This window comes from Macrotis lagotis, chromosome 1 (genome assembly GCF_037893015.1).
Source record: "Macrotis lagotis isolate mMagLag1 chromosome 1, bilby.v1.9.chrom.fasta, whole genome shotgun sequence".
NCBI classification, from domain to species: Eukaryota; Metazoa; Chordata; class Mammalia; order Peramelemorphia; family Peramelidae; genus Macrotis; species Macrotis lagotis.
This window is the reverse complement of record NC_133658.1, coordinates 464,625,738-464,651,351: the sequence shown is the minus strand read 5'-3', so window position 1 is coordinate 464,651,351 and position 25,614 is coordinate 464,625,738. Positions and strand designations below refer to the sequence as shown.

The window sequence follows — 25,614 nt, the reverse complement described above, 5'->3', positions numbered from 1 at the left end:
TGATAGGTATCAAATAGATATGTAGGTCTGGAGCTCAGGGAACAACAGATTAAGGGTTGGACCTTTCAATATGGAAGTTATTTATAGACATATTTGAGTCCATAACAACTACTAAGATCACCAATAGAAAATATAAAAAGAGAAGAGATGAGGGTTAGGACAGAATCCCGTGAGATACTCAGGCATGGGGATGAATGCAAATGGATTATCCAATAAATGAAACTAAAAAAAAAAGTCAGCTAGATAGGAAAGAATCACAGTAGAATAGTATCGGCAAAATCCAGGGAAGGAGGAAAACATAAGAGGCTGGACTAGCCAATAATGTCAAATCCTGAAAAGAAGCCAAAACAGATGAAGACCAAAAAAGGGCCAAAGTATTACAATTAAAAACAAACACCAACAACAAAAAAATGGTGATGACCTCATAATGAGCAATTTCGGTTACTCAGAAATCATACTGGACAGCAAAGGATATAGATAAGTTTTTTCCCCAGGCAAGTAAAATTAAAGCTTGAAAGGTAGTGTCAAGGAAATTTTGTTTTTTTTTTTCTTTAAAGGATGAAAGAAATTTCAGAATATTTATAGGATGCAGGGAAGGAGTCAATAGACACCTATATTCATTTTGTAATTACTTTTAGACAAAACATCTATTTCAGGCAATCATTAATTTCAAATAAAATTTTTTAAGTTAACATTCTTTAAATTTTTATACAAAAAATTACAATGTCTTAGGAACTGAATTTTCTTCTCTTTAAGGATGAAGAAAAGTAATTTACAAATTAATTCATAGCATTTTTTTTTACCTGAAGGCCAATTCTAAAATTGCATGTTTCAGGAAAACTTGTTAATATGAGAAATATCTTTGAATATGTAAGAACATTACCTCTCCTTTATATTCTACTGCTTTCATGCCTGCATATACTGGTACAAAACTGCTAGCCAAGAGAACCTATATGTATGATAAAGAAAAACACTGTTAATAAAGACAAGTATTTACCTTACTTTCTGATAAAGTTTATATTATTTTGAAGGAGTATGTTGTAAAATACTATATTTTGAGAAATATGTATAATTAAAATAAATGTGATGCCTTTTACAAATACTCAAGAGGTACATACAAATGATTTTTCTTTAAATGAGCCAACTCTAAGTAAAGACAGTGTAAAAATAATATTTCCAAATGTAAAGTTAAATTTTGTGTTGAGATATTTGACATGTTACTATGCATTTGTTTTAAAAGGAACAAATACCTATTGTAATAGAAAATATCCACATTAAATCTGATTTCTATGATGGATTCTAACCTACAGTCTGAGATACTCTAATCTATGACATCAGAATGTTGCTAGGGAAACAGGTTCTTGGAACTTGGCCAGGTTATATAATAAAAAGGTTTCTACTACATATACATGACGAGTTTTTATTTTCATCTAGACAGTTGAAAACGGTTATACTTTAGTAGGTAAAATGTAGATAAAATATTTTTCTAGCAATTTATATGTTTGATGTATTATGTATTTTCAAAAGAGAAGTGTCTTTATTGTTTGGTTCTTAGTATATCCCATCAGAATTTATTTAACCCAAAATATATGTAAATTTTAAATCTAAAATTTATAACATTGTTTCTATGTGGAAGAATGTTCCATGTTCCCACTCTTAGGTTATGGTTCTAGTATCCTTCTGAAACTGAATTCAACTCTTCCTGACCATGTCTACCTACTGTATCATATCAACTAACTAGAGTATTATTAGTTTCCTCCCTGTGTGAAAGTATTCTCTTTTCCTTTAAGCAGAACAAGTATCCCTGTCCCTATAGTCTGAAAACAGAAGCAAGATTCTCTTGATTTCCACAGACATCTTCCTTCCTAAGAGCACACTGAAGAGTTGCCAATTTATGAGTGGAAAGAATGAAAAGATTACTGCAGGGGTTCCTCTATGGGGCATTGCAGGGTCAAAAGGAGAACAAGGGCTGCAGGAATAAAAGCAGCTCTCATGGGGGACTCCTGCTCTAGTGGAAAGTGAGGGCTTCAAAAGGTTAAAATTCCACCACTAGGTAGCTACTCCATTAATATTTTTAATTACCAGGAGTATGGGGGACAGCCAACCTTATAAGGCAGACATTGATAAGGTAGAAACTACTGTGAGAATTTTAGACAATTTGGGTACTAACCTACATTATATGTTCTCTGTGATAATGAAAACACTTTAATTTGAAGCAACATTTCCAGGGTGACAGCATTCACATTATTTTTGCAGCGCTGCAAGTATAGTGCCAGATGCTAAAGCAATCTAATGTAGAATTGGTAAATCTTACATAAAATGAAGCAATTAAAGAAAAAGCTTTACAAAATTTTGCATTTAAAAGTTTCAACATTAATTCTGAAATATAATGACACAGTATAACACTACATTAGCTGTACTAAATTAAAAAATAAAGCATATAATACATGTCAAGTCATTTTTCTAAAAATTACAAAACAATCCAATAGTAGGTAAGGACCAAATATAAGTGTGTATGCATGCATGTATATATATACATATATATATATATGTTATATAACTATACCTATATTAGTTAAGGCAATTATTTATATCTATGTATATATATATATATTTATAACTATATCTATATTAGTTAAGACAATAATAATAAAGGTTCCCTATTTGCTATTTAATTGAATTTTCCTCATTATGAATTGGCTAAAAAAATGACATCAAGCATACTTTTATGGCCAGTAAGAGATAATTTGCTATATTCTGTTTCAAAATTGGTTGAAGAAATATGAAAAGATATTAGAGTGAAATTATATCACTTAGAGATTTAAAAACTAAATATAATATGCAAGTGAAAATAAATTTATATTTTTGAAAAAGTGAACCCTCACTCCCTAAAAACTGAATTACATTTGTCCACATCCTATTATATTGTGAAGTTCATGAGTTAGTTAATACTTGAAAACTGAAGTGTTCAGATGATAAATGCTATCTTATTCCTTTTTAAGTAGATATTAAGATTATGAAATCACATAAATGATACAAAGAATTTAATAAACTTTAAAATAATTGCTACTTCTCCACATGCCATCTGATTTTTGTCATAGCTTACTATCTTTTTTTATAAATACTAATAGTTCATATCAAAGTATGCTTAATAGGAAAATTAGCTTTAAAAGGGAATTCAGGAACTAAGCTACTTTATTCAACCATAATCGGAATATCATGATAAGAATTTATCTATGAAGATGCTTCAGAACAAAAATAATGCTCTTATGAAATTCCAAGGTCATAATGAATTGAATCTATCTATCTATCTATCTATCTATCTATCTATCTATCTATCTATCTATCTATATATCTATATTTTAAATAGCTTAAATACTCCTTTCTACTTAGAAATCAAAGGTTCTTGATGGCAAAGAGGTATTTAGACTTAGTATCATAGATTTAGAGGAGATAAAAGGAATCTAAAAGATTAAACATCTTTTAGAGACAGAAAAAAATTGATATTCAGAAAGGATAATTTTGACAAATAACACTGGTACTAAGAGACATACCCAAGTATGAATCCATGGAACACAAGGACTTAGCAAAGTGCTTTGTGTGTATTAGCTCAGTAATTTGGATCTGAATAACAAAAGTCAATTTTGACTATAATTATCCCTTACTACTCCCTTAATAAATATTTAAAAACAAGTATTCCCTTTTGTTCTCTTGACTTTTAGAGTTAATAAAAAGAAAAGGTATCTATAAAATGTTGTCTTAAGGCTTCATTCACATTTGAAGTTACTGTGGAGCTTAATGAGACTGGCTGCTTATACAAAACTTAATGATGCAGTTGCAATTCAAATTTATCTTCAGTTCTTCCCAAAATACTAATCAATACTATACATAGTCTTATTTCACCAACAAAAGACTTAGCATTGGAAGATCTTGCTTCAACAGCAATATGAGCAATGGAACTCAGTAGATCATCCAAATGGCCTCACGTGCTGTTATTAGATGTTGGCTAACTATTTTTCAGGCACATAATCTGAAAATAGCAAGTATAAGAACAAACCAGTGGGAATTTATCTACACTCTAGAGTGTAGGTAAGACTTGTTAACCAGGTTTTTACATCCCTGCCTGTACATAAGAAAAAACTTGTCAGCAAGGCTAAATACAAAAGTTTTATGTGAACTGTACACTTGAATTAAACAGGACCCCATATAAATGTTAGAGGAGACCACTACCTCTCATTCTATCACTTAAAAGAATAATACTATAGTATCAGCATCAAACAACATATACAGTTTTCATTGACTATTGGTATACCTCTAGGTGTACTGACAGTTTAGCTAAAATGTTAAGGCAGATGAAGGGAAGGTGGATAATGTACTTCTTTCCCTTCCATTTACCTAAATCAAAAAAAAAATTCAGATTTGAGTCAGAGAGAGAAATCAAGAAAAATCAAGAGAAAAGAGACAAAGACAGAAAGAGAAAAGAAAAACAGAGACAACCAAGAAATGGAGAGAGAGGTTGTATGATAGCTTGGTCAAGGGAAAATGTTTAGAGATGACTCGGTATGTTATTAGGTTGAAGAGTAAGGAAATATTAAGAGGGGGGAAAAATTAAAGATCATTTTAATGTAAGAATGAGTGTTTGAGCAAGATTATAGTGATATGAAAGAAAGAAACAGAGCACAAGTACAGGGATAAGTTTTGTTAAAGCAGAGGCCTATCTCTTCTTCTGAGACTGGAAGGCAGGAGATGATGGGAAAAGTCATTGAAAGATTTGGAGTAATAAAATTGAGCAAATTCACATCAAATGGCCTCAACTGCAGCACACTGGAAAGAGGTCATTTGCTAGTAGTAAAGGTGGGTTTCTGAAGTTAGAAACCGTAAGAGAAAAGGGAAGATTTTGAAAAGTGGTTGTAGAGATTCTGAGTCACAGAAATTCAGAGCTAGAAGGAATCTCAGTGGCCATGTAGAACAAATGAAGCCTAAAAAAGAATCCCCTCTACAACACTCCTGAAAAGTGGCTCCCCAGCATATATATATAAGGAGCACCAGTAAAAAAGAAAGTAGTTGCCTTCTAAGGCAGTATATTCCACTTTTAGCCAGTTCTAAATGTTAGTAAGCTTTTTTTCTCATAATAAGTCTAAATTTGTCTTTTTTGTAACGTGTGCCTCTTCTGGTCTGTCCCCTGGTGCCAGAAAAAGCAATTCTTATCTCTGTGCCCTCTGACAGCTGTAGAATGTTCAGAATGGAGAGCCAGTCAATAGATTAGAAAAAAAAGACTACGATGCAGCAGTGAAGGCTCAGATAAACGAATTTACAGTGAGCCAAGTAAGAATAATTTCATGACTTCCTAAAGTAACACATGATCCCTCAAGAGTAAAGGAGAGAAGTAAATAATAGATGCTACATGAAGTGAAAAGTCAGTTATGGAAGGATTTAAGGGTAGAGGTTCAAAGATGGAAGAGAAGGAATAATTAAAATAACTGATTATAGGGTCAAAATTAGGAAGGGAGAAAAATTAGGATCAGAGCAGTTGATAGATTGGAAGAACAGAGAAGGCTATGAAATGATAAGTACAGCAAGGAAGTGAGTTAGGATTGTAATCAGGAACAAAAATTTCAGATTTAGGAACCTGTAAGTAAAGCAGTTTTGACTGATCTTAAGGTCTAAGATATAACTGCTTTAGTGGGTGATTAAAGCAGAATAGAGACCACAGAATTTAAGGAGTTCAGTGAACCATAAGCAATTTTGTTGAAATCTCTGAAGATGTGGGATGACAGGAGAGCAGACAGTGTGGCACAGTGGAAAGATAACTAGCTTCACAACACACAACCCCCATCTCCAACATCTCCCTTTTCTAACGATTGTTCAGCTCCCTTTGCCTCCATCAATCTAACTTTTCCTCATCTTTAAATTAAAAATATTATAATCTCTATCTATGAGGTCTTTACAATTACTTTCGGTAATCAAGTCATACACCTGAATGACACAAATTTTAAGGAGAAAAAAACAATTGCTATTGATGGGAGTTCAGCAGGGACACTGCACAGTGAGTTGAGAGGGCTAACTTCACCTTCAAGTCCTGTGGACTACACAGCAGGGGGGTAAATGTGGAGCACTCAGAAGAAATGCAAGTATAAGTTAATATGACTACGTAGGACTTGACCTCTAAAAGGAAGTGATCCAGAACAAAGTGGACTTTATTAGTAATGGAATGAAAATTCCAAAAAGTCAGGAAAAGAAGAAACCAAGGAAACTTAATGACTTAATGATTGGGAGGGTAAGCATGCAGGCAGCAGAATAGGCTTGATGAGGCAGCAGGAATATTAAGAAAATGACAGTTTTACAGAGACAATATGGTATAAGAGTAAATGTGCTGAATTTGGAGTCAGAAGAAACTTGGATTTAAATCCTGCCTTTGATACCCAACATATTTCAACTTTAGATTCCATATCAATGAAATGGGTATGATGCTAAATTGTACTACTCTCGCAGGATTGCTGTGATGGGAGCGAATAAAATTAAATGATGCATGTACAAAAGCTTTTGAAAAATCTCCATATAAACGTCAGTTATGGTGATGGAAATGAATATAATAATGACAGAATATTAAAACAACTGCCCAACTAAGACTAAAATACATGTAAACAGATAATTTTGTAATATTAATATAGCAAAAAAGAATTGTGAATCAGGAGACCAGGATTTTGTCCCAACTTTGTAAATAGGTAGCTGTATAATCTGGGGTCAATTACAAATTTAAAAATCTTAAGATATTAAGACTTCCTAAGATCTCTAAATATCATTTCACAGATAAAATTAACTGAGTCTAGTTAGACTAAATGTCCTTAGGGTTCTTTTCAGTTCTATGATTTAGCTATAATTTATAGTAAATGACAAATATGGCATAGTTTTTACAGGTTATAAAGCTAGAATTATACATGTATTTATATGTATATTGCTCATTAATTGAATGGCAAACTGTTACCCTATTTGGATTCCATATTCAAAAGCTGTTTATACTCTGGATCTGGGATGAGCTTAAACATATCTTTGTACTCTGAAGGAAACAATTTGCTATAGAGATTATTGATATAAATAAGATTACAAGTATTAGTTTTCAAGCACTATAAAAGTAATAATATTCATAAAAAATATTACCATGCTAATAATATCCAGAGGAATTTCATTCAGTAATGCTTTACTAGTCTGGTACAAAATCACTATCAGATCTAAAACTCCTTTTTTTTTTTACATGAGAGGAATCACAAATCACCATCACCATCATAATGATCATCATCACTTTTCAATTCTAAAAGTTGAGGTCACAGAACTTAAGTGACTTGCCATAATGCCATAACTTATGTGACATACCGTAAATGAATAACAGAATTTATACTACAAATTTGGACTACTTCATTCCAGTCATCTTTCTATAAATCCCCTTTGCTTCCCTTCCATATTTCAAAGAAAGAAAGGAAAAAGAAATAAAGAAAGTAAAAAGAAACAAAGGAAGGAAAAAAAGGAAGAAAAAAAAGTCATTTCATAAAGGCAAATAATTCCTTTAGGGTAGATTAAAAAAATATGCCTCCCCCTCATTTTGTAGAATTGTTGTCCATGATTTTCCAGATTGTTCATTGTTGATGGTTTTTCTTCTAATTTTTCTTTAAACATTTCAAAGGGTTCAGTGGAGCTGATCACCAGATAATGAAATGACTTTTCCTCATTGATACCTCTTTGCCTCTTTCACATTTGCTATTATTGAAATTCTGTGATTTTGAAAATAACCTGTATGTTTCTCTCTAATAATAATAGGTATTACATACCAGGTACTGTGTTAGACACTTTATAAATATATCATTTACTTTTCACAACAACCCAGGAAGGTAGGTGTTAATATTATTTCTATTTTTACAGACAAGGAAACTAAGGTAAACAGAGGTTAAATGATTTTCTCAAGGTCACATAGCTTGTACATGTCTGAGGTTGAATTTGAACTCAGGTCCTCCCTAGTTGTCTCTTGTAACTAACTCACTTTTTCATTGTTGTTTTGCTTAGCATAACATTGATTTCTTTTTCTTTTCTTTTCTTTTTTTTAGTTTTTGTAAGGCAATGGGGTTAAATGACTTGCCAAAGGTCACACAGCTAGGTAATTGTTAAGTGTCTGAGGTCGCATTTAAACTCAGTTCCTCCTGAGTCCGAAGCCAGTGCTCTATCCACTGTGTCATCTAGCTGCCCCTACTTAGGGATTTTCTTATCCAAGATTTGTAAACACAGAGCAGCCAAGGAAAAAAAGAAATGGTCAAAATATATACTAGGATATGAATGTTACGGAGTACTATATTGTTCTATAAGGAATCATGAGTGGTTGGATTTTAGAGAAGCATGGAAAGAATTATATGATGCTGACAGGAAGGAATAGAATCAAGCTAACATTGTACACAACAACACTGTGAGGTAATCAACTCTGAGAGATGCAGCTCCTCTCAGCAGCTTAGAAATCAAAGATAACCCCAAGAGACTTTCTGTGGACAATGCCATTAACCAGAGTGGGGGGGGGGGGGACTATGGAGCTTAAATACATACTATGTTCACTTTTTAAAAACTTCTTTAGTTTTTCCTTCCTTTTTCATGGGTTTTTCTTTCCCCTAAGTTCTAATTTCTTTTTCATAACATAACTAATAAGTAAATATGTTAGAAACAAATGTACACATACAACTTTTACCAGACTGTTCATGGCCATGGGGGGGGGGGTAGAAAAATGCAGAACTCATAAATTTGTAAATGTATGAATATTGAAAAATTACCATTGCATATAATTGGAAAAATAATATTTCAAGTAAAAAGAAAATATATACCAGGGACCAGCTTAAGACAGTTAAAAACACTGAACTGTTTTCTAAATTATTAAATTCATATCCTACAACTTGTTTAGATATTCCTCAATTAAAGATCATCTGGTTTGTTTCTAGTTCTTGCTATTACAAAAAGTGTTGCTATATATATATATATATATATATATATATATATATATATATATATTTATATATATATATATACACATATACATATGTATATATATATATATATATATGGAGCTCTTTTTATGCCTAAACTTCTTGAGGTATATGCATAGCAATGAAATCTCTGGATTAAAAGTATGGACATCTTAGGAATTTTCTTCTCAAATCCCAAATTGTTTGATCAATTTATAGCTCCACCAAAAGAGCATGTGTTCATCTTTACACAAATTCTCTAACACTGACCATTGCCATCTTGTGTAATCTTTGACAATTTATTGACTTGCTGGTTCAAACAAATAGCTAAGTGGCTAAACGAATTGAGTATTAGGCCTGGAGTCAGGAAGTTCTGAATTCAAATTCGGACTCAGATATTTACCAGCTATGTGACCCTGAGCAAGTCATTTAATCTTTGTTTGCCTAAACCCACTAGACAAGGAAATGGCAAAGCAGTCCAGCATCTTTGCCAAGAAAACATCATGGTTCATAGGGTCACAAAGAGTTAGACATGACTGAACAATAAGAAGGTCAAACCTCAGGACTTCTTGGTATTAGCAGTGATTTGCAGCATGCTTTCTAATGTTCTTTAGAGGTTTGCCATTTTGCTGAGAACTGTTTCTTTCACCACTTATCTAATTTTGAATTTTTTCATATATTTTTGCTGCATATAAATATATATACATATATACATATATACATATATATATATATATATATATATATATGTTTTTAGTAATAATTAATCTCATGGGGGAGGCTCAGTAACATTCTGGGAATTGATGAAATTACAATATAATCAACAAACAGGAACACCATTCATTCACAAAGAATCTCTTTTCCATTTGGCCCCAGTGAAAGATACTCTCTGTGACAATGACAAACTACTTTAGGAAAGCATACATTTTTTGTTTTGTCTTGCTTGACCTCAATAAAAGAAGGTTATAGAACAAAGCTTTCTAGGTGAAGAATTATCAATGAATCTTTTCTAAGGTTAGCATATAATTGAGAGATTCATTGCTAGAAGAGTCTCTTTAAGGTTGAATTTTTCTTTAGTAAACCAGAGGCTTTTTTATTTTTTAACTGTAATAAACAGCAGGTTATTGTATTCTAAGCACATTTTAGTCAAATGTGTGATTATAGTTAGTTACAGAGAATCATTTGTTAAAGCCTGCATATTCCCTTATCATTTATTTATCAAAGATACCTTTTAATATGCATGTAGATAAAAAATAAAAAAGTGGATTGAGATGGCAGTTATTTATTCTCATGATCATGATGGGGTGGGGAAAACTGGTATCAGTATTTTTTTTCATTTTTTTGTTACCTTTTCCTTATGTGTTTATTTATATAGACATATTCATACATATCTTTTAAAGTAATCGATATTTTCAGGATTGTGTCTCTTGCAGCATGAATTTTCTTAGTGGATATTGGCTTGATCCAGCCACCCCTTCCTATTTCATCATTCTGGTGGCATTCTATTTCTTTGAATAATACACTGGGAACTAGGATCTAGGAGACCCAAATACAATGGCTCCTCTGTTGCTAATGATGAAAATAGATTATGGAAAAAATGTCATTTAAAAAGATATTACATTCTATTTGTTTTAGTCCTGTTGTATCAATATTTGGGGGATGATAAAGTTCATTTGGGTTATATACCAAGTTTTTGTAGTCTATTCTGCTGCTTTAACTACTTGTAATATCTCACATTTTTCTCAATAGTTTTACAAATTATTTTGTATTTTAAATCTGTGTTGCCCTTGGCTACCAACTCCATCCACTTGGTAAGATCAAATGTCTTCTGGCTACCATATACTCTGGGCTCTTTTGGACTTCTTTTAGTGTTTGTTTTAAATTTGTTAAACTTTAGAAAATGTCTTTTTTTTAAAAATTCACTATTTTTAACCTTAGCAGCTTATTTATGTGGATCATGTTGAAGGTGTTACAGTTCTTGGTGTAACTTTTTACTCTCTTACTTTGAGATTAATTTTGGCCTTTATCCCCTTTATCTGTCCACAGTTTATTCTGTTACAAGAGGAACAAGCTATTTACCTCTGTTAGAATATGCTCAAATTTATATTTCATGGTGATAAAATATATTAATGTATTTAACACCTTCCAATTCTTTTCTATATGTATGTTTTTATATACAAAAAACACATAGCATTCATCATATAAAAATAATATTCATACTTAAATAAAGATATAAATTCCTGGGCAGCTAGGTGGTACAGTAGATAGAACACCAGGCCTGTAATCAGGAGGACCTAAGTTTAAATCCAGCCACAGACACTTCATATTACCTAGCTGTGTGACCTTAGACAAGTCACTTAACCCCATTGCCTTGCAAAAAACCAAAAAAAAAATAAAGCATTCATTATATGTAGGTGATGCTCCTCAGTATCTAACAGGGTTTTTTTTTTTTTGTCTTTTTAACATTTTTCCCACTCCTCTGCATACATCATGTTAAATTTATATAGTTTAAAGAACCTTATCAAGTCCTTCCTCTACCTCATCATCCTCCACTATAGATGTTGGTAAATAAGTTATGATTATTTTCATATTTGTCTTTTTACAATTAAGAATTTTGCTGCCTTTGGGAGAAGGAAACCAATTCTGCCAATTTTTTTTTTTTTACTTTAAAGAAAGTCTATGAGCCATAATTTTTGGGGGGCTATAATTTTCTTCTCTCTTCTGATAGCTGGTTCCTTTTACACAGGAGTTACTTCCTCAGCTGATGGTTGTGAGAGCTAGAAGCCAGTTCCAGGGCTCTTCTATCTGTCTACTGATGACAAAAGGTCAGAAATTCTTGCTGGTGGTGATGTGACCTTTTTTACTGTGACTTCTCCTGCACCTGATCTACCTATAATTGTAGTTTGTGTTTTCCTTGGTTGGCCATAGAGTGATTTTGACTCATGGAGAGACTCAGGCCTTGCCACTTTTGAAGACAATGGACAACCTTCCTAATTCCTTTTACACAAGAAAGAGTATAGGATATGGAATCAAAGGAAATAGGTTTATACCACTACTGTTTTATAAATATGTCTGCTACTTGCTCCTTCTCCTAAACTACTACAGCCTCTTTAATCCTTCAGTGTCATTGTGGAAGTAGAAGAGGAGTAAAAGCTAAACAAATTTTATTTTCCATGGGCTTCCTTCCATGGCCAAGGAATTCATCAACTAATAGTCAATCAATTAGTTCTTAATGATAAAATTACCACTGAAGAATAATTCTGGAATTAGACTTTTCACCAAATCAGAATATTACCCCCTTCACTTAGCCCAATAATTGAAGTTATACATCATAGACTATATAGCTGCTTCCTACAATTGCAAAAAATACTCAGGTTACCCAAGATACTAGAAGATGGAGTTTGCCTGTTTTCCATTTACAATCATCATTTTCCTTAATTCATTATCTTAAGAAGCATATTGTTAATTGTAAATTGGCTGGTTAGAGAATTTTCCATGCATATTTAATTCTCATGCTACTAATTTTCAAGCTCGCTCAACAGAATCAATGAACAATGTCACAGAATAAACATGAAGCTGAAAATTATCAGAAATAAATAAGGAAATTACATGGGTTTGGGAGACCATTTCTTCCAGGGGAAATCTATACAAGTATAAGAATTATAAAGCATCATCTAGAATTTTTTTAAAATCTTTATCTTTAAAATCTATAAAAAGTGAACAAAAGAAAAAAAAATCACTATTCCGGCTCTTTTCTTACAGGCTGATATGTAACTTCCTTACCTTAATGAGGTCTTCCCTAGAGGAAAAATGTGAAACTAAGTAATTTTCTCTGGTTTTTGTGTTAGTGATAGATACATAAAGTCGATTCTCTGCTAACTCATGAGCATTAGAAGGAAGAATGGTCTCCATGCCTCCTCTAAAGAAGAGAAAACGATAAGCATTATTCACCTTTAATTATTGAACACATTGTAAATATTTAAAAAGAGAGAGTGCTGAGTATGCCACAGTTTGTACAGAAAGTATTCAGTACTTTGTCTTCATATACTCTTGGTTTTACATAAGACACAATACAAAGGAAATATAAATAAGTACCTTAGACGTGCCATAAAATCATAACCTGGTGTTATGGCACCCAAGTACTGCTTTCTAATTTCTTCAGCAAATTTGTATGTAAATTCATTACATTCCTGAAAAATAAGATATTCACTAGAATTAAACAAAATCTTAACCACAAATCATTTTGGGGAAAGTGTTTGTCAACATATCAAGGACTTAATTTACCCTCCAATTAAAAGATAACTGGTGTCAGCTGCTTCTGGTTCAATTATACATGTATAAAATATGAATTCATTAATTTTTTTACAGCAATGAAAATATTTGGGTGTGTATTGATCTGTTGGAAACTGATCTGACAAGGAATTATGGAAGCATTATATAGCTAATGAGATGAATACCAATTCTTTAAGTGGGACATTTTTATGGAATAAATATATTTCATGACCAATTGGTTAAAGATAAATAAAAAGGGAAGTTTCTAAATATGAAACAAGATGACAGAAATCATAAGAGTCAATCTAAGTTCACAGGTTCACAGATTTAGACTTGGAAGGGACATCAAAGATCCTCTAGAGTTCAAACCCTTCATTTCATAGATTAGGAAACTGTGACCTAAGAGTTAAGTAACTTATCCAAGAACTCACAGGTAGAAAGCCAGAGAGATAGAATTCTAAAGCAATTTAATAAAATAAACACCTACTATGTATGGGCCAGGCATTGGACTGAGTTCTAGAGATACAAAGTAAAAACAAAATAGCCCTTGCCTTCAAAAAGCTTATTGCCTATTAGGAGAAAAGATCCTTTACCTAGAAAATTAAATACAAAATAAACACCAAATTAAAATTATTGGGGGGGGGAGGCATGGAACAGGACTAACAAACAATAAAATAGAATTGCTTGAGTTTTGAAAAAAATCAAGGGGAATTGCTGAGGTTGAATTGAAGTGAAAGTGCATTCCAGGCAAGGGACAGTCTTGTAAAAAAGGCATGGAGATGGGAATAAGAAATGTTGTGTAAAAGGAATCCTAAGCAAACTTCCCTGCCCTGAACTTCACAAGGAAATCAATGACATTAATTAATTCAGTATTAAGAAATTGTAAAAGTTAAGTAATTGCAAAAAAAGAAAAGAAATAAGCTTAAGTGGTTGCTCTACTGAATTTTGAATGTTTGAGTTATTTGATGAAACTAATTAACTAGAGAGGTTACAAAAAGTATAGTTTTAGGCAAAACATTTCACTTTTTTTATCTAATTTTGTAAACTCCTTATGAGGTAAACAGGACACTATTACATCTTAATGATGCAGCATATAAGCAAATTTTTAAGTTTCTATGACAAATCAGATGAAAAAGGAAGGAAATACTTTCATATTCATTAATTAAAATTAACAAGGATGATGGTAGTTATAAGGTCAATTGTAGGGTAGTTGTTGAAAACAAATCATTTGACTATAACAATTAAGAGAAACTAGAAGTTCAAAAATCTACGGCTGGAAGGAATCTCAAAGGCCATCTAATCCAAAGTCCTTATTAGATAGATGATGAAGTTAAGGCCCAAGGAGGATAAAGGACATTCTGAAGATCATATAATAATGATAATGATAATAATAATAATAATAACAACAATAATAATAATATGTACATAATAAGTACTAGAGTCAGGAGTGGAACCCAAGTTCTCTGACTCTCCTAGTTAGTTAAAATGTAGAAGGAAAAGGCAGGAATTAATGACTACTTGTCTATCAGGAAGCAAGTCCTGAGTTGTCAAAATGGTACCAAAGGGAAATCAAAGAAAAGAAAGGCACAATGATAGCATCAGGTTGGAGTGACACGGTCATTGTAGAAAAGGGGCCCCCCATCTTGTTCATTGCCATCAGCAATAATGCTGCTCAATTGCCAACAATAGACAGATAGGCACAAGAATCTTGGAAATGGAAACATCCTTCAGACCACAAGTCTCCTTTCCAACCACAGTACATAATAGTCAGCAATGCCAACAATCCTCACCAACTGGCAAACAACTGCCCTCTCACAGAACAGGCAAGCCAGCCTAGCTAAAGTAGCAAGGCACTCTAAGGGACATACAGGAGGCATCAAGTGTCAGGCAAGTCAAATCACCACCATTACTTTGACTATCATTTCCCCACTCCAAGACCCTAAACCCAAGAATCTTAGGAATAGAAAGTACTGACTTTGCCATCCTGGGAAGCATTTTCTATGGAGATATAGCCTGAAAAACATTTTTGCAGATGCTACAGTCATTAGCATAGACCTAAAAAAGAAATTTACTGCCAAAGTCCTTCACACTGTCAAACAGTTCAACATCAGAAAACAATATTGTTTTATCAGGGGGAAATGACTTTAAAGAAGTTTTGTCTGTTTTTGTCACTGAACCCTAAGAAATTTTCTGTTTTGACTCACATCTGAAACCTTCATTAGAATGTGAGCTCCTTGAAAACAGGAATAGTCTTTTTTTTTTTAAAAAAAGGTTTTTGCAAGGCAAATAGGGTTAAGTGGCTTGCCCAAGGCCACACAGCTAAGTAATTATTAAGTGTCTGAGACCAGATTTGAACCCAGGTACTCCTGACTCCAGGGCCCGTGCTCTATCCACTGTGCCACCTAGCCGCCCCAGGAATAGTCTTTTTAAAAATGCTTATTCCCATTGTTTATTAGCACAGGGCTTTGCACAAAGTAAACACTTCATTCTTTCATTCATTCAGGTAGCTTGACATAGCAATTTACTGAACTGGCCTGGAAGTCATAATGATCTAGATTCAAATCTCTTCTCTGGCATAAACTGGTCAAGTGAAACCTGAATTCCCAAGTAAACATTTTAAGATTCTAAATTATGGAAATAATCACTAATCTACTTGGGAAAAAGGAGCTAGGACTTCTTTACAAATCGAAATCACAGGCTCTCTTCCCTCCTGCTTTTGACTCCCAAGGGGAAAAAAAAAGGTAGATCATGGACTCATGGACCTGGTAGATCAAGTACTCTGGTAGCTGCAATGAAGAATACAAAGGATGATAGTAGGGAGACTCATGGGTCTTTATATATTTATCTTGCTCTGTGATACAGAAGTAAAATCCAAATCCATCTAGGAAATGTTTACAAAATAGTCATAGAATCATAGATATAAACTAAAAGGGATCTCAAAGGTCAACTAGTAAAACCCCTCATTTAACTGATGAGGCCAGATTGGTTAAATCATTTCTCCAAAGTCATACAGGTAGCAAGATCTGGAATGCAAATCTCTCAGGTCTAAATTGGCACTCTTTTCATTGTATCATGCTGCTCAGAGTCAGAGTAGCAAATTTCTACAAAATTTCTACAATTATTTCTAGAAAATAGCAAAAACAAAATGGAAGGGGAAGTTACTGATATTTGAGTGTTTCTGCTTATATTACTCACATAAGCTCTTTTGCTCTGATGTTATGGGTTTCAGTCTTATCTTAACTATTTAATTCTGCATTGATCAATGTTACTGGGAGAAGATATGTTTTGCCTCAAGATAAAATGCCTTTAAAATGCTAGCTTCCAATGTTTCCTACTAAGTAATTTTTAAGAAACAGACTTGACTTTGTGATTATTTATGTAAAGCTGAAGCCTTTTACATATAGTATGTAAAACAGAGTTTATATCTTACCCAGTTTGTATCTATGGCACAGTGCTCCAGTACATGCTTATTTTTTTTTAAATGAATGGAGAACTGCATTCCTATTCAAAGCCTATTTTTAAAATACAATACCTTCTTATTACAGGTTTAGGATATTAGTTATGAGCGGATAAAAACACTAATGTTTGACTAAATGTGATAAAAAACAAATAATGCTACAAAGGAAAACAGGTGACAAAGACAATTTTTTCTTTCATGGTTGGGGGAGGGGAGAAAGGAGAGAGAAGGAGCAAAGGAAAAAAACAAGAACCAGGGAATCGTTCTATAAATCAGACAACAGAACTGAATTGAAAATATTTATGCATCAAAAGCAAGATTAGTTGACTTTATTACTGAGACCAAAATCAGGAATTTTGTCCTCATATTTGAAAGGGGAAAATTTTTTCTGAAGACAAAAGAAATAGAGAGGTTGCTCAATTTATTAAGCTTTTTTAAAAAAAACTATATATATATCTCTATATATGCTTATGAAAGAAATTCCCTTTGAGAAAAAAAAAAGCAAAACTGATATCTGAGAATAATTAAACTAGAAAAAAAATATTTCCTTCCCCTCAGCTTCTCCCCAAGGTAATCATGTTTTAAAAAATAGTAGTATATGGAGGAGGGGGAGAGGCACAGATTCCAAATGACTCAATTTTAAGATTTTAATACTAAGACTATTTTTCAAATTTAACATTTTGGTAAAGCTAAAATTAAAACCTGATATTTTATACTAATTTCTCCACAAGGCACATATTTTAGTTTCTACTTAATTACCTCTATTTTTCCTGGTGCAGTTAACAGAACAGTTGCAACCAAAGATCCAGCAGAAGCTCCAGCAAAGGCCTTCACAACTTTTAGTAACTGTTTGCCATGTTTGTGAAGTGCAGATGCTGCCCCCAAGTGGTATATTCCCAGAAATCCACAAGCTGCAAAGGACAGGTTGATGTGCTTCATTCTTGCTGAGAAATGAGACATTAAAGTCAGAAAAAAAAATCCAAGACATCGTAGTTATCCTTTACATCAGTTTTTAGTAATTTTTCTTGCTTATTGAAATTTGAAATCAAATATTTTCATCAAAATGTTTTTTAAAATATAGTCAATCCAGTGTTGCAAAACACAGGGATTTAATTTCATTTTAGCTCAGTAGCTGAATTATCTTTAATAACCGAAAAGCAATTTTAATAAAAAGATGGCTATACTTAACTCCTTATTTGTTCAGTTGATTCTCACCACCTATTTCTTTCCTTCTATTTTTTTTAACTTTTCCCACCTCAGACATATTATTTGGTCTTTTCCTGACCTTTAAAAGAATTGCTAATCTTTGTCAATTATTACTAAAAATCGAATAGTGTAAAATTAACAGGGATTATACTAGTTAACAGCCTGGGACCTAAATTTTAAATATATTACATGTTTTTCCTTATTTGTCATTAGAATTCAAATGCTAGTATAATTAACCCAATAATTTAGTAAGCTTTATGTATTTTAAAATAAAATGAGATTACACAAACCTTCATATATATATATATTATAAACATATTTAATCTTTTGTTCATATATCTAATATCAACATTTCACTGGCAAATATATTCCCTCAAGACATTTAGGCTGAAGGCATCATTTGACAGACCATTAAAGATGAAATGATCTGTCCACCTCACCTAGAAATTCTCTGCCTTTAAGAAAGTATACTTGAACAGGTCACTTTAAAAACCTCTCTAGCCTAGGAGTACAGAACTTTTGCCCTTGAGATACAGCTTGTCTTCCCTCAAAAGCTTTCTCTATTCTGCTTTTAGGCAACTGAATAGGTCTCATGAATGGGGTGGGGAACAGTACAATAGAACCAATGTTGACCCCAAGCTCTCCACTTCCTTGAGACCCAACAGAAGCTTGCTTTCATTGCCTTTGGAAAGAGGAAAATGCATTCACCAAAACGGGCTTCCGCAGGAAAAAAATTTAAAATTCGAGTTATATTCATCGCAAAGGATCTGATTTCATTATACAGCATTATACATCAATTTCTAATTCTTTTTTCCAAAAATACATTATTTGTTGCGGAAGGATGGCGGTTTCATTCCCGGGAGAAGTGCTTTTATATTTACCAAGAGCTCTTCTCCCAGAACTCAACTGGGTGAGCATGATTATATTTCGCTGAGCCCCGATTAATTTTTTTTAAAGGAGAAGTGAGAGGGGATGACCGAAGGTCAAGTTCCGCCACTGCTTCCCCCCAGCGCACTCCGCCTCCGATCCGGGGGGTCTCAGTTCCAGCCATCCGGCCATAAAGTAGGAAAACGCGGGCTGAAGGTCACGGGCAGCCCGGGCCGAGCTTCCGGGCTCGGGGTCCCGGGGCGCCCCAAGGTCGAAAGGGCGAAATGGGGTGCCTTCGTGTACTGGGGCTCCGTGTCATCGCCCTCCCTGCTCCTTCCCCCGCTTCTCCATCATACCAATTCTGGCCTGGGGTACATTCATGCTGAATTAGCCCGCCCTTGGCACACTCAGATTGGATCCCGCCGGCCACTCAACTCCCGCCCTCTCAGTCGCGTTCCCAGCGCCGCCGAGCTCGGGGACGCGCACGTGCGCGCCCCCGCCCGGGACTTTCTCTTTCCGGAACTGGAGCGGCCCAGGGCGGGGGGAGGGGCGAACCCAGAAGAGGGAAAGGACTAGAAAATCGGGGGGAAAAAATAACAGCTCCCACTCTTCCTAGGGAGCCGGTTAGCCACGCCCCCTAACATGGCGGCTTATCACGGCAACGCACCCATGGGAACGTCGCCCAAGCCCCCTGCCTAAATCAAAGCGTCTTATTCTTAAAAAGTAAAACTAAATCTTGAGAGGATGAAAATGAACCGGGGAAGGAGAAGACCCGGGTGAAGACAGGGTGAAGTGATAGAGAAGCTTTGCGCAGGCGCGGATGGCGCCATGCTAGACCTAGGAGCCCGCACAAATTGTTGCGCATGCGCGATGCATTTTACCTGTGCTTCCTGTGTTTTTTTTATTCCCCTTTGACAACATTTTTAGTATTTCTTACCCTGCAATACTCTCCGTAACAGGAGCCCTATATATCTATCACTTAACCCCCCCCCCCGAAATGAGACCTCCTTGCATTTCTGCGGGGCCGTCCGTCCCACAGGGCCCAAGGGTGGGGGAGGGGGAGCAACACGCGCAGGCGCGTTGGCGTCCCGACGCTAGGCCCGGGGCCCGCGGCGCCCCTCGCTTCGTCCCCGGCTGGGCGCGTCCTTCCTCAAGGTCGCACTCCCAGAGGCGGTTCTTGAGATCCGGCCGCGCTCTGTCCCCAACAAGGAGACTCCAGGGCCGACATTCCTCCGCGCGGGCCGACATTCCTCCGCGCGGGCCGACATTCCTCCGCGCGGGCCTTGAGAAGCTTCGTTTCCCGCATTGAGTACAAACGCGGGGGAGGGGAGGAAAGAAAAGGAGAGAAAAATAAGCCGGGCCACCGGCAGGCAGTCGGGACTGCCCTCGTTTTGTTTTGTTTTTTTTCCTTTCTTGACATCCTGTATTGTGACGCAAATGAAGATATTTTGCCACTAGGATTTCTGAAAATAATCCGAACAGGGCCGTTTCAGGCCTTGCCAGTTCCCAACTGCTCCGGGAACGGGCATTTTCACAATTATTCCCTCTTCCTTGCCGCCCTCGGTCTCCTTTTTCTTCTACCGTTTGGTGTTTTGTTCTTTTTTGTTTGTTCGGGCTGTGACCCTGCTGCTCTTGGCGGACACCTCCAGGGGTTGCTTAGGCTGAATGCTGAAGTCTGGAGGAGGCTTTGGTCAACCCAGAGTTGTTTTTCCATTCAAATGAGCCGCTGCTAGTCCTGGAGGTGCCCTTGCGCCTCTCCTGGCTCCCAGCAATTATGAGCCTGTTAGGGAACAGTAAAATCCAAGCTTGCAAGCACAGTGCTTTGTTCAAAGTTTACCGTCTACACTCAAACTAGTGTTTACTCTATAAATGCTAAGGGCAGCGTCTATCCAAATTGATGTCTAAACGGCTAAAGGAAAGAAGTAATACAGCACCATCCTTCCTCAACTGAGAAGCATTACATCTACTAAAAGTCCAACTCATAGAAAAATGGAAGGTATACATACTGCTCCTGGTTTAGTGAACCTTCAAGGCAGGATATCTAGGCTCTGGTCTTGACATATGCTCTTGCTAATCATATTGTCTTTGAAAAATTCAATTTAACCTATTAGATCCTCAAATTTCTCCTCCTAGCTGGGCTGAATTCTACCTCTAAGGGTCTTTCTTTTGCTTCTATTCTTTTACTCGGTGTTGCTGAATCTTCTGCCTCTCCTAAAAACTTCCCTTTTAACTTCCTCTGTTAACCTTAATTTAAAGCTTTTAAGTAGGATTGAAATTTTTAAGCAATTCAAATTAAAAATTGCCTTGTTGGGATCCAAGAATGGTAAAAACAGAGTCTTGGAGGGAGCAATAGCAGTAACAGCTGTTGTTGCACTCCTAGATTTTCAGCAGGTTTGCCCAGACACCAGATGGAAACCTGGATTTCTAAACTGTCTGGACAAATACCAGACATATGGCAAACTTAATTTAACCATGAAAGAAATTATCTAAAAATGATGCCTACATTTGACATTCTGACATTTTACCCATTAGATTTTGGTTCCACAAGTAAAATTTTCCAAATTTATGACATTATGTGAAGGCTTTCTTTCCAGTCTTTCCCCTCATATTGTATTTCTCTCTCATGAATTAAAATAATACAATATCTTTGAATGATCCAGATAAGTCCAGATGGATAAGATACAAGTAAGTGAATTATGAAATTATATATATATATATATATATATATATATATACATACATACATACATACATACACAAAGCTTAGTCACTTACAAACATTAAAAACAATAGCTGATTGTGTGTATAAAGTCCTTCAAGACTCATGCTATTTAGTGTGGATATAGTGAAATGATTTCTGCCACCAAGAAATTTAGATTCTACTAGAGTAAGTTTTTAAAGAAAAATGACTATTTCAATATAATTGATTTTCTTTATAATCTTATGCATTTCATTTTATGGATCTCAGAGCATTTCAATTTTCTAAGAAGGGATCCCTAGGCTTCCTCAGGATGCTGAAGGGGACTGAAAACAGGTATATTCTCAGGCAAATAAAAACACTATATGAAATAAATGGACAGTGTTGGAGGGTGAAGTGGAAGAGTAAAGAGAGAACTGAGTGAAAAATTTCTTGAATAAGATGACAATTCAAGTATAAGGCTTCGAGTTTGTAAAAGTTCCAAGAGGTATAAGTGAGGATGGAGAGAATTTTAGTTGTAGGAGACAATCTATGAAAGGTCAAATCAATGTCATGTATGGGGAAATAGCAAATAGACTAGAATGTAGCATTATATATATATATATATATATATATATATATATATATATATGTATGTATATATGAAGAGAGAGAGAAAGAACGTGGAAAAATAAATAGTAGCCCAAGTGTGAAGGGCTTGATTGGAGAATTGTTAATTAAGTATATAAAATATGAAGAGCAATGAGCTATAACAAACAGGATATTATATAGTCAACTTGAACTCAATATATCTGGAATTACATCATCTTTCCTTGGTCAAGAAATAGAATAAGAGAGGCTGCCTGTTCATGGTTCCAGTGACTTTTGAGGGTCCTGACCTTAGAGAAACAGGAATCTAGACAAGTAGGAATGAGGATATGAACTCCAATGCAAGAGGCACAAGATTCCTGGGGTAAGTGGAAGAAAAGACATAGAGTATAATAAAACCACAGAGAATAGTTACTGAGGCTTAGTACTGATATCTCTTCAAAATGATATTAACTTTTTACCCAAAACAAACTCTTCTTTCCAACTTCCCTATTTTTCTGCCAAAGGCATCACCAACCTTCTTTTAATCCAGTTTTGGCCCTAAGTGTTGTTCTGAACTACACACTTTTTATCACCCCCCCCCATGTTTAAACAATTGTTAAAGATAGTTTTAATATCTCTTTTTAAAATGGAGAGTGATATAATTATTTAGTATTGTAGTTTATGAATTGGAAATTCATAAGTCTCAATATTTTTAAGAGAACATAAAATAAGAAAAATTGAAAATAAAAATCAAATTTTGGAAGATTTAAATGTAATTCATAGTAAAGTCAGGCTGAAGTATATATCTAACCTACTGAATTATTTTAAAATAGCAGATATACTTATAGTAAGGAACCATATTTTCAAAAATGTTTATATAATGCCTTGAATTTGGTTGAGAAAATAGAGGCTTTCATGAGAAAAGTTGTGATTACAAGATGATTGAAGGAAACAATTGTAGTGGAATGTAACAGCTTGATGAGTAGAAGCAGATAGTTCTATTATATCAAGAAAAAAATGGCTCTCCAATGGGTAACTCTGAAGCTAGGTCCCCTGCACTAGACCATGAAACACCACTTTGGGGCAAGATTAAGGTCACAAAAGGCCACAGAAATGTGGTTGCAATAGAGAAATCCATTGTTTGTGAAAGTGAAGTAAGAGACCAAGAGTCCCAACAATTTATGCAGAAGTATAAAGCATTTAAAGGAGATGTGAATTCCAACCAATCAACATTAAGAAACAAAGATAAGCTCAGCTCAGAGATGGAAGTTTGTCCCAAATCCTGAAAATATTGAGAATGAATGATCATCAGGCTCAGATTATCAGAATTTTTACAAGATTATTACCTTCAAGATAAATTCAAGGAAGCTTGGCTTCTTTCTTTTTTCTATTACAAATGTCTATAAATATGTCAGCTATATCTTAGAGAAGAATTTTTTGTTTGGTTGAAGGAAGTTGATGAAAAAAAGTATTATTGTGAATCAAGCAATGGTATGAGTTCCTAGTTTCTCATTAGGTGTTAAAAACAAGATGACAAAGTCTTGGTGAAAGTTTTGCTGTTGAGGGAATATTGAAAAGCGAAATAGAAATTAAGCAGAAATTTGATAATCAGAAACAAATATTTGTATGTGAGAACTTTCAGGTGAAGAAGAAATGGAAAAGAAGGGTAGAGCAAAGGTCTTTAAGGTAAAAACTTGAAACAAAGGAACAATATTGAAATAGTAAGTTTGAGAATGCTGAAGAATAGTTTGTTTCTCAAGCAGCAAAGAAAAAAAAGATAATGCTTCAAGAAAAATTAATACTAAAGCAAAGTCAATACTAAAAATCTAAGACTGAGGTAGACCCCACTTTATATGCAATTGAGCAGTGGTGGAAATGGAAGGGGGGAGGAAGAGTATCAATCCAGAGAAAATCCATTTTTTGCCTATAATTTTGGCTGTAGAATTTCTTAGAATTAAAAAAAAAGCCATAAAATCTTGAAATATTGGGGAGTGAGCCTAAGATAATCAACTAATATATGAACATGTAAAGAACAATAAATCAATAAAATTAGAAGTATTCAATTACAATTTTGAAGACTAAATTTATCATGTGTGTAGATTTTATTGGTGAATTATACAAAATGTTTTATGCTTTTTTATTATACATGTCTATTATTAGTGTTGCTTAATTTTTAGCTACTATAAATATTGTATTATTTTCCTCCTTATTTAAAGCAGCTTATCAGCTCTTGCTTTGTATAATATTTGCTTTGCATTTAATATAATGTTAATTTGCTATATCCTAAAATAGTTTTCAGTGGACTAAGGAGAAGAAATGTAACAAGTTTTTTAAACTATTACTGTCTCTTTAAGAAGCAGGGAGCCATGAAGAGTAACAATTTTAACTTATTCTATGTGAAAGTTTTGTTGTAGTTTTTAGACGCTGAAATAATTAACTGAAATAGAAAGAATCTTGAGGGGAGAAAAGATGGAGAGATTCTTTTTGTCTTTATTTTTAAATTTATTTACACATTACTAAAATGTTCTTGTTGTAAGAGTAAACATAATACCCCCTCTCCTACAAAAATATAAAACCTCATGAGAAATAAAGTGAGAGAAAGAGGAAAAAAATGTGCTTCAGTCTTTGTTCTGATACCATGAGCTGTCTCTGGGGTGGATTGCATTCTTTATCTTAAGTCCATCAGAGAAGTTACTTCCATATTTTTCCACTGTTGCTGATTGTAATTCCCTCCATCCATTGCTCCCCACTACCATTTATTATATTTTCTCTTTTCTTTCATTCTATCTCTCTTCAAAAATGTGCTGTGGACAGGCAGCTGAGTGGCACAGTGAACAGAGTACTGGCCCTAGGGCCAGGAATCCCCGAGCCTACATCCCAACCCAGAGACCCAGCAAACACCCAGCCCTTTGGTCCTGGACAGGCCACCCAATCCCACCAATTTACAAAAAAGTAAAAAAGAAAATGTGTTGTATCTGACTGTCCTCTCCCATGATCTATGCTCTCCTCTATCCCCTATGCTCCCCCTCCCCTCCCCATCCCTTTTCTCCCATTCCCTTTATCTTTTTCTTCTAGATTTCTATACCCTATTGACTATGTATGCTGTTTCCTCTCTGAGCCATTTGCAATGAGAATGAAGGTTCCCTTATTCCCTCTCACCTTCCCTGCTTCCATACCATTGTAAAAGCTATTTCTCGACACTTTTACATGAAATATCAGCCTATTCTACTCCTTTCTTTTTCTCCCTGTACATTTCCCTTTCACCCATTGACTACATTTTTACAATATATTATACCTTCAAATTCAGCTCTCTTCTGTGCCTTGTGTACATATGCTCCTTCTAACTGCTCTAATAAATGACAAGGGTCATATGAGTATTATCAGTGTCATCTTCTCATGCAGGAATATACACAGTTTATCATCATTAAATCCCTCATAATTTCCCCTTCTTGTCCACCCTCTCTAGGTATTACCTGAGTACTGGACATTCTGAAGATCAAATTTTCTATTCAGCTCTGGTCATTTCAACAGGAATATTTGAAATTCTCCTG

At 34.6% G+C, this 25,614-nt stretch overlaps 1 protein-coding gene across 5 annotated transcripts in view; it reads right to left on the bottom strand.

Moving 5' to 3' along the window:
- LOC141506655 (patatin-like phospholipase domain-containing protein 4) overlaps nt 1–20,294 on the bottom strand; it is a 36,664-nt gene extending 16,370 nt beyond the window's left edge. The window contains exons 1-5 of one of the 5 annotated variants that reach the window (XM_074213603.1): nt 19,800–20,287; nt 17,482–17,666; nt 13,089–13,183; nt 12,777–12,912; nt 884–949 (exon numbers count right to left, since the gene is read on the bottom strand). In XM_074213603.1, coding sequence (XP_074069704.1) covers nt 884–949; nt 12,777–12,912; nt 13,089–13,183; nt 17,482–17,666; nt 19,800–20,043 — 726 coding nt within the window. In that variant the 5' untranslated portion in view covers nt 20,044–20,287. The other 4 variants (XM_074213607.1, XM_074213606.1, XM_074213605.1 and 1 more) reach the window with 4 other exon arrangements.
- Between the last annotated feature and the right edge of the window lie 5,320 nt (nt 20,295–25,614).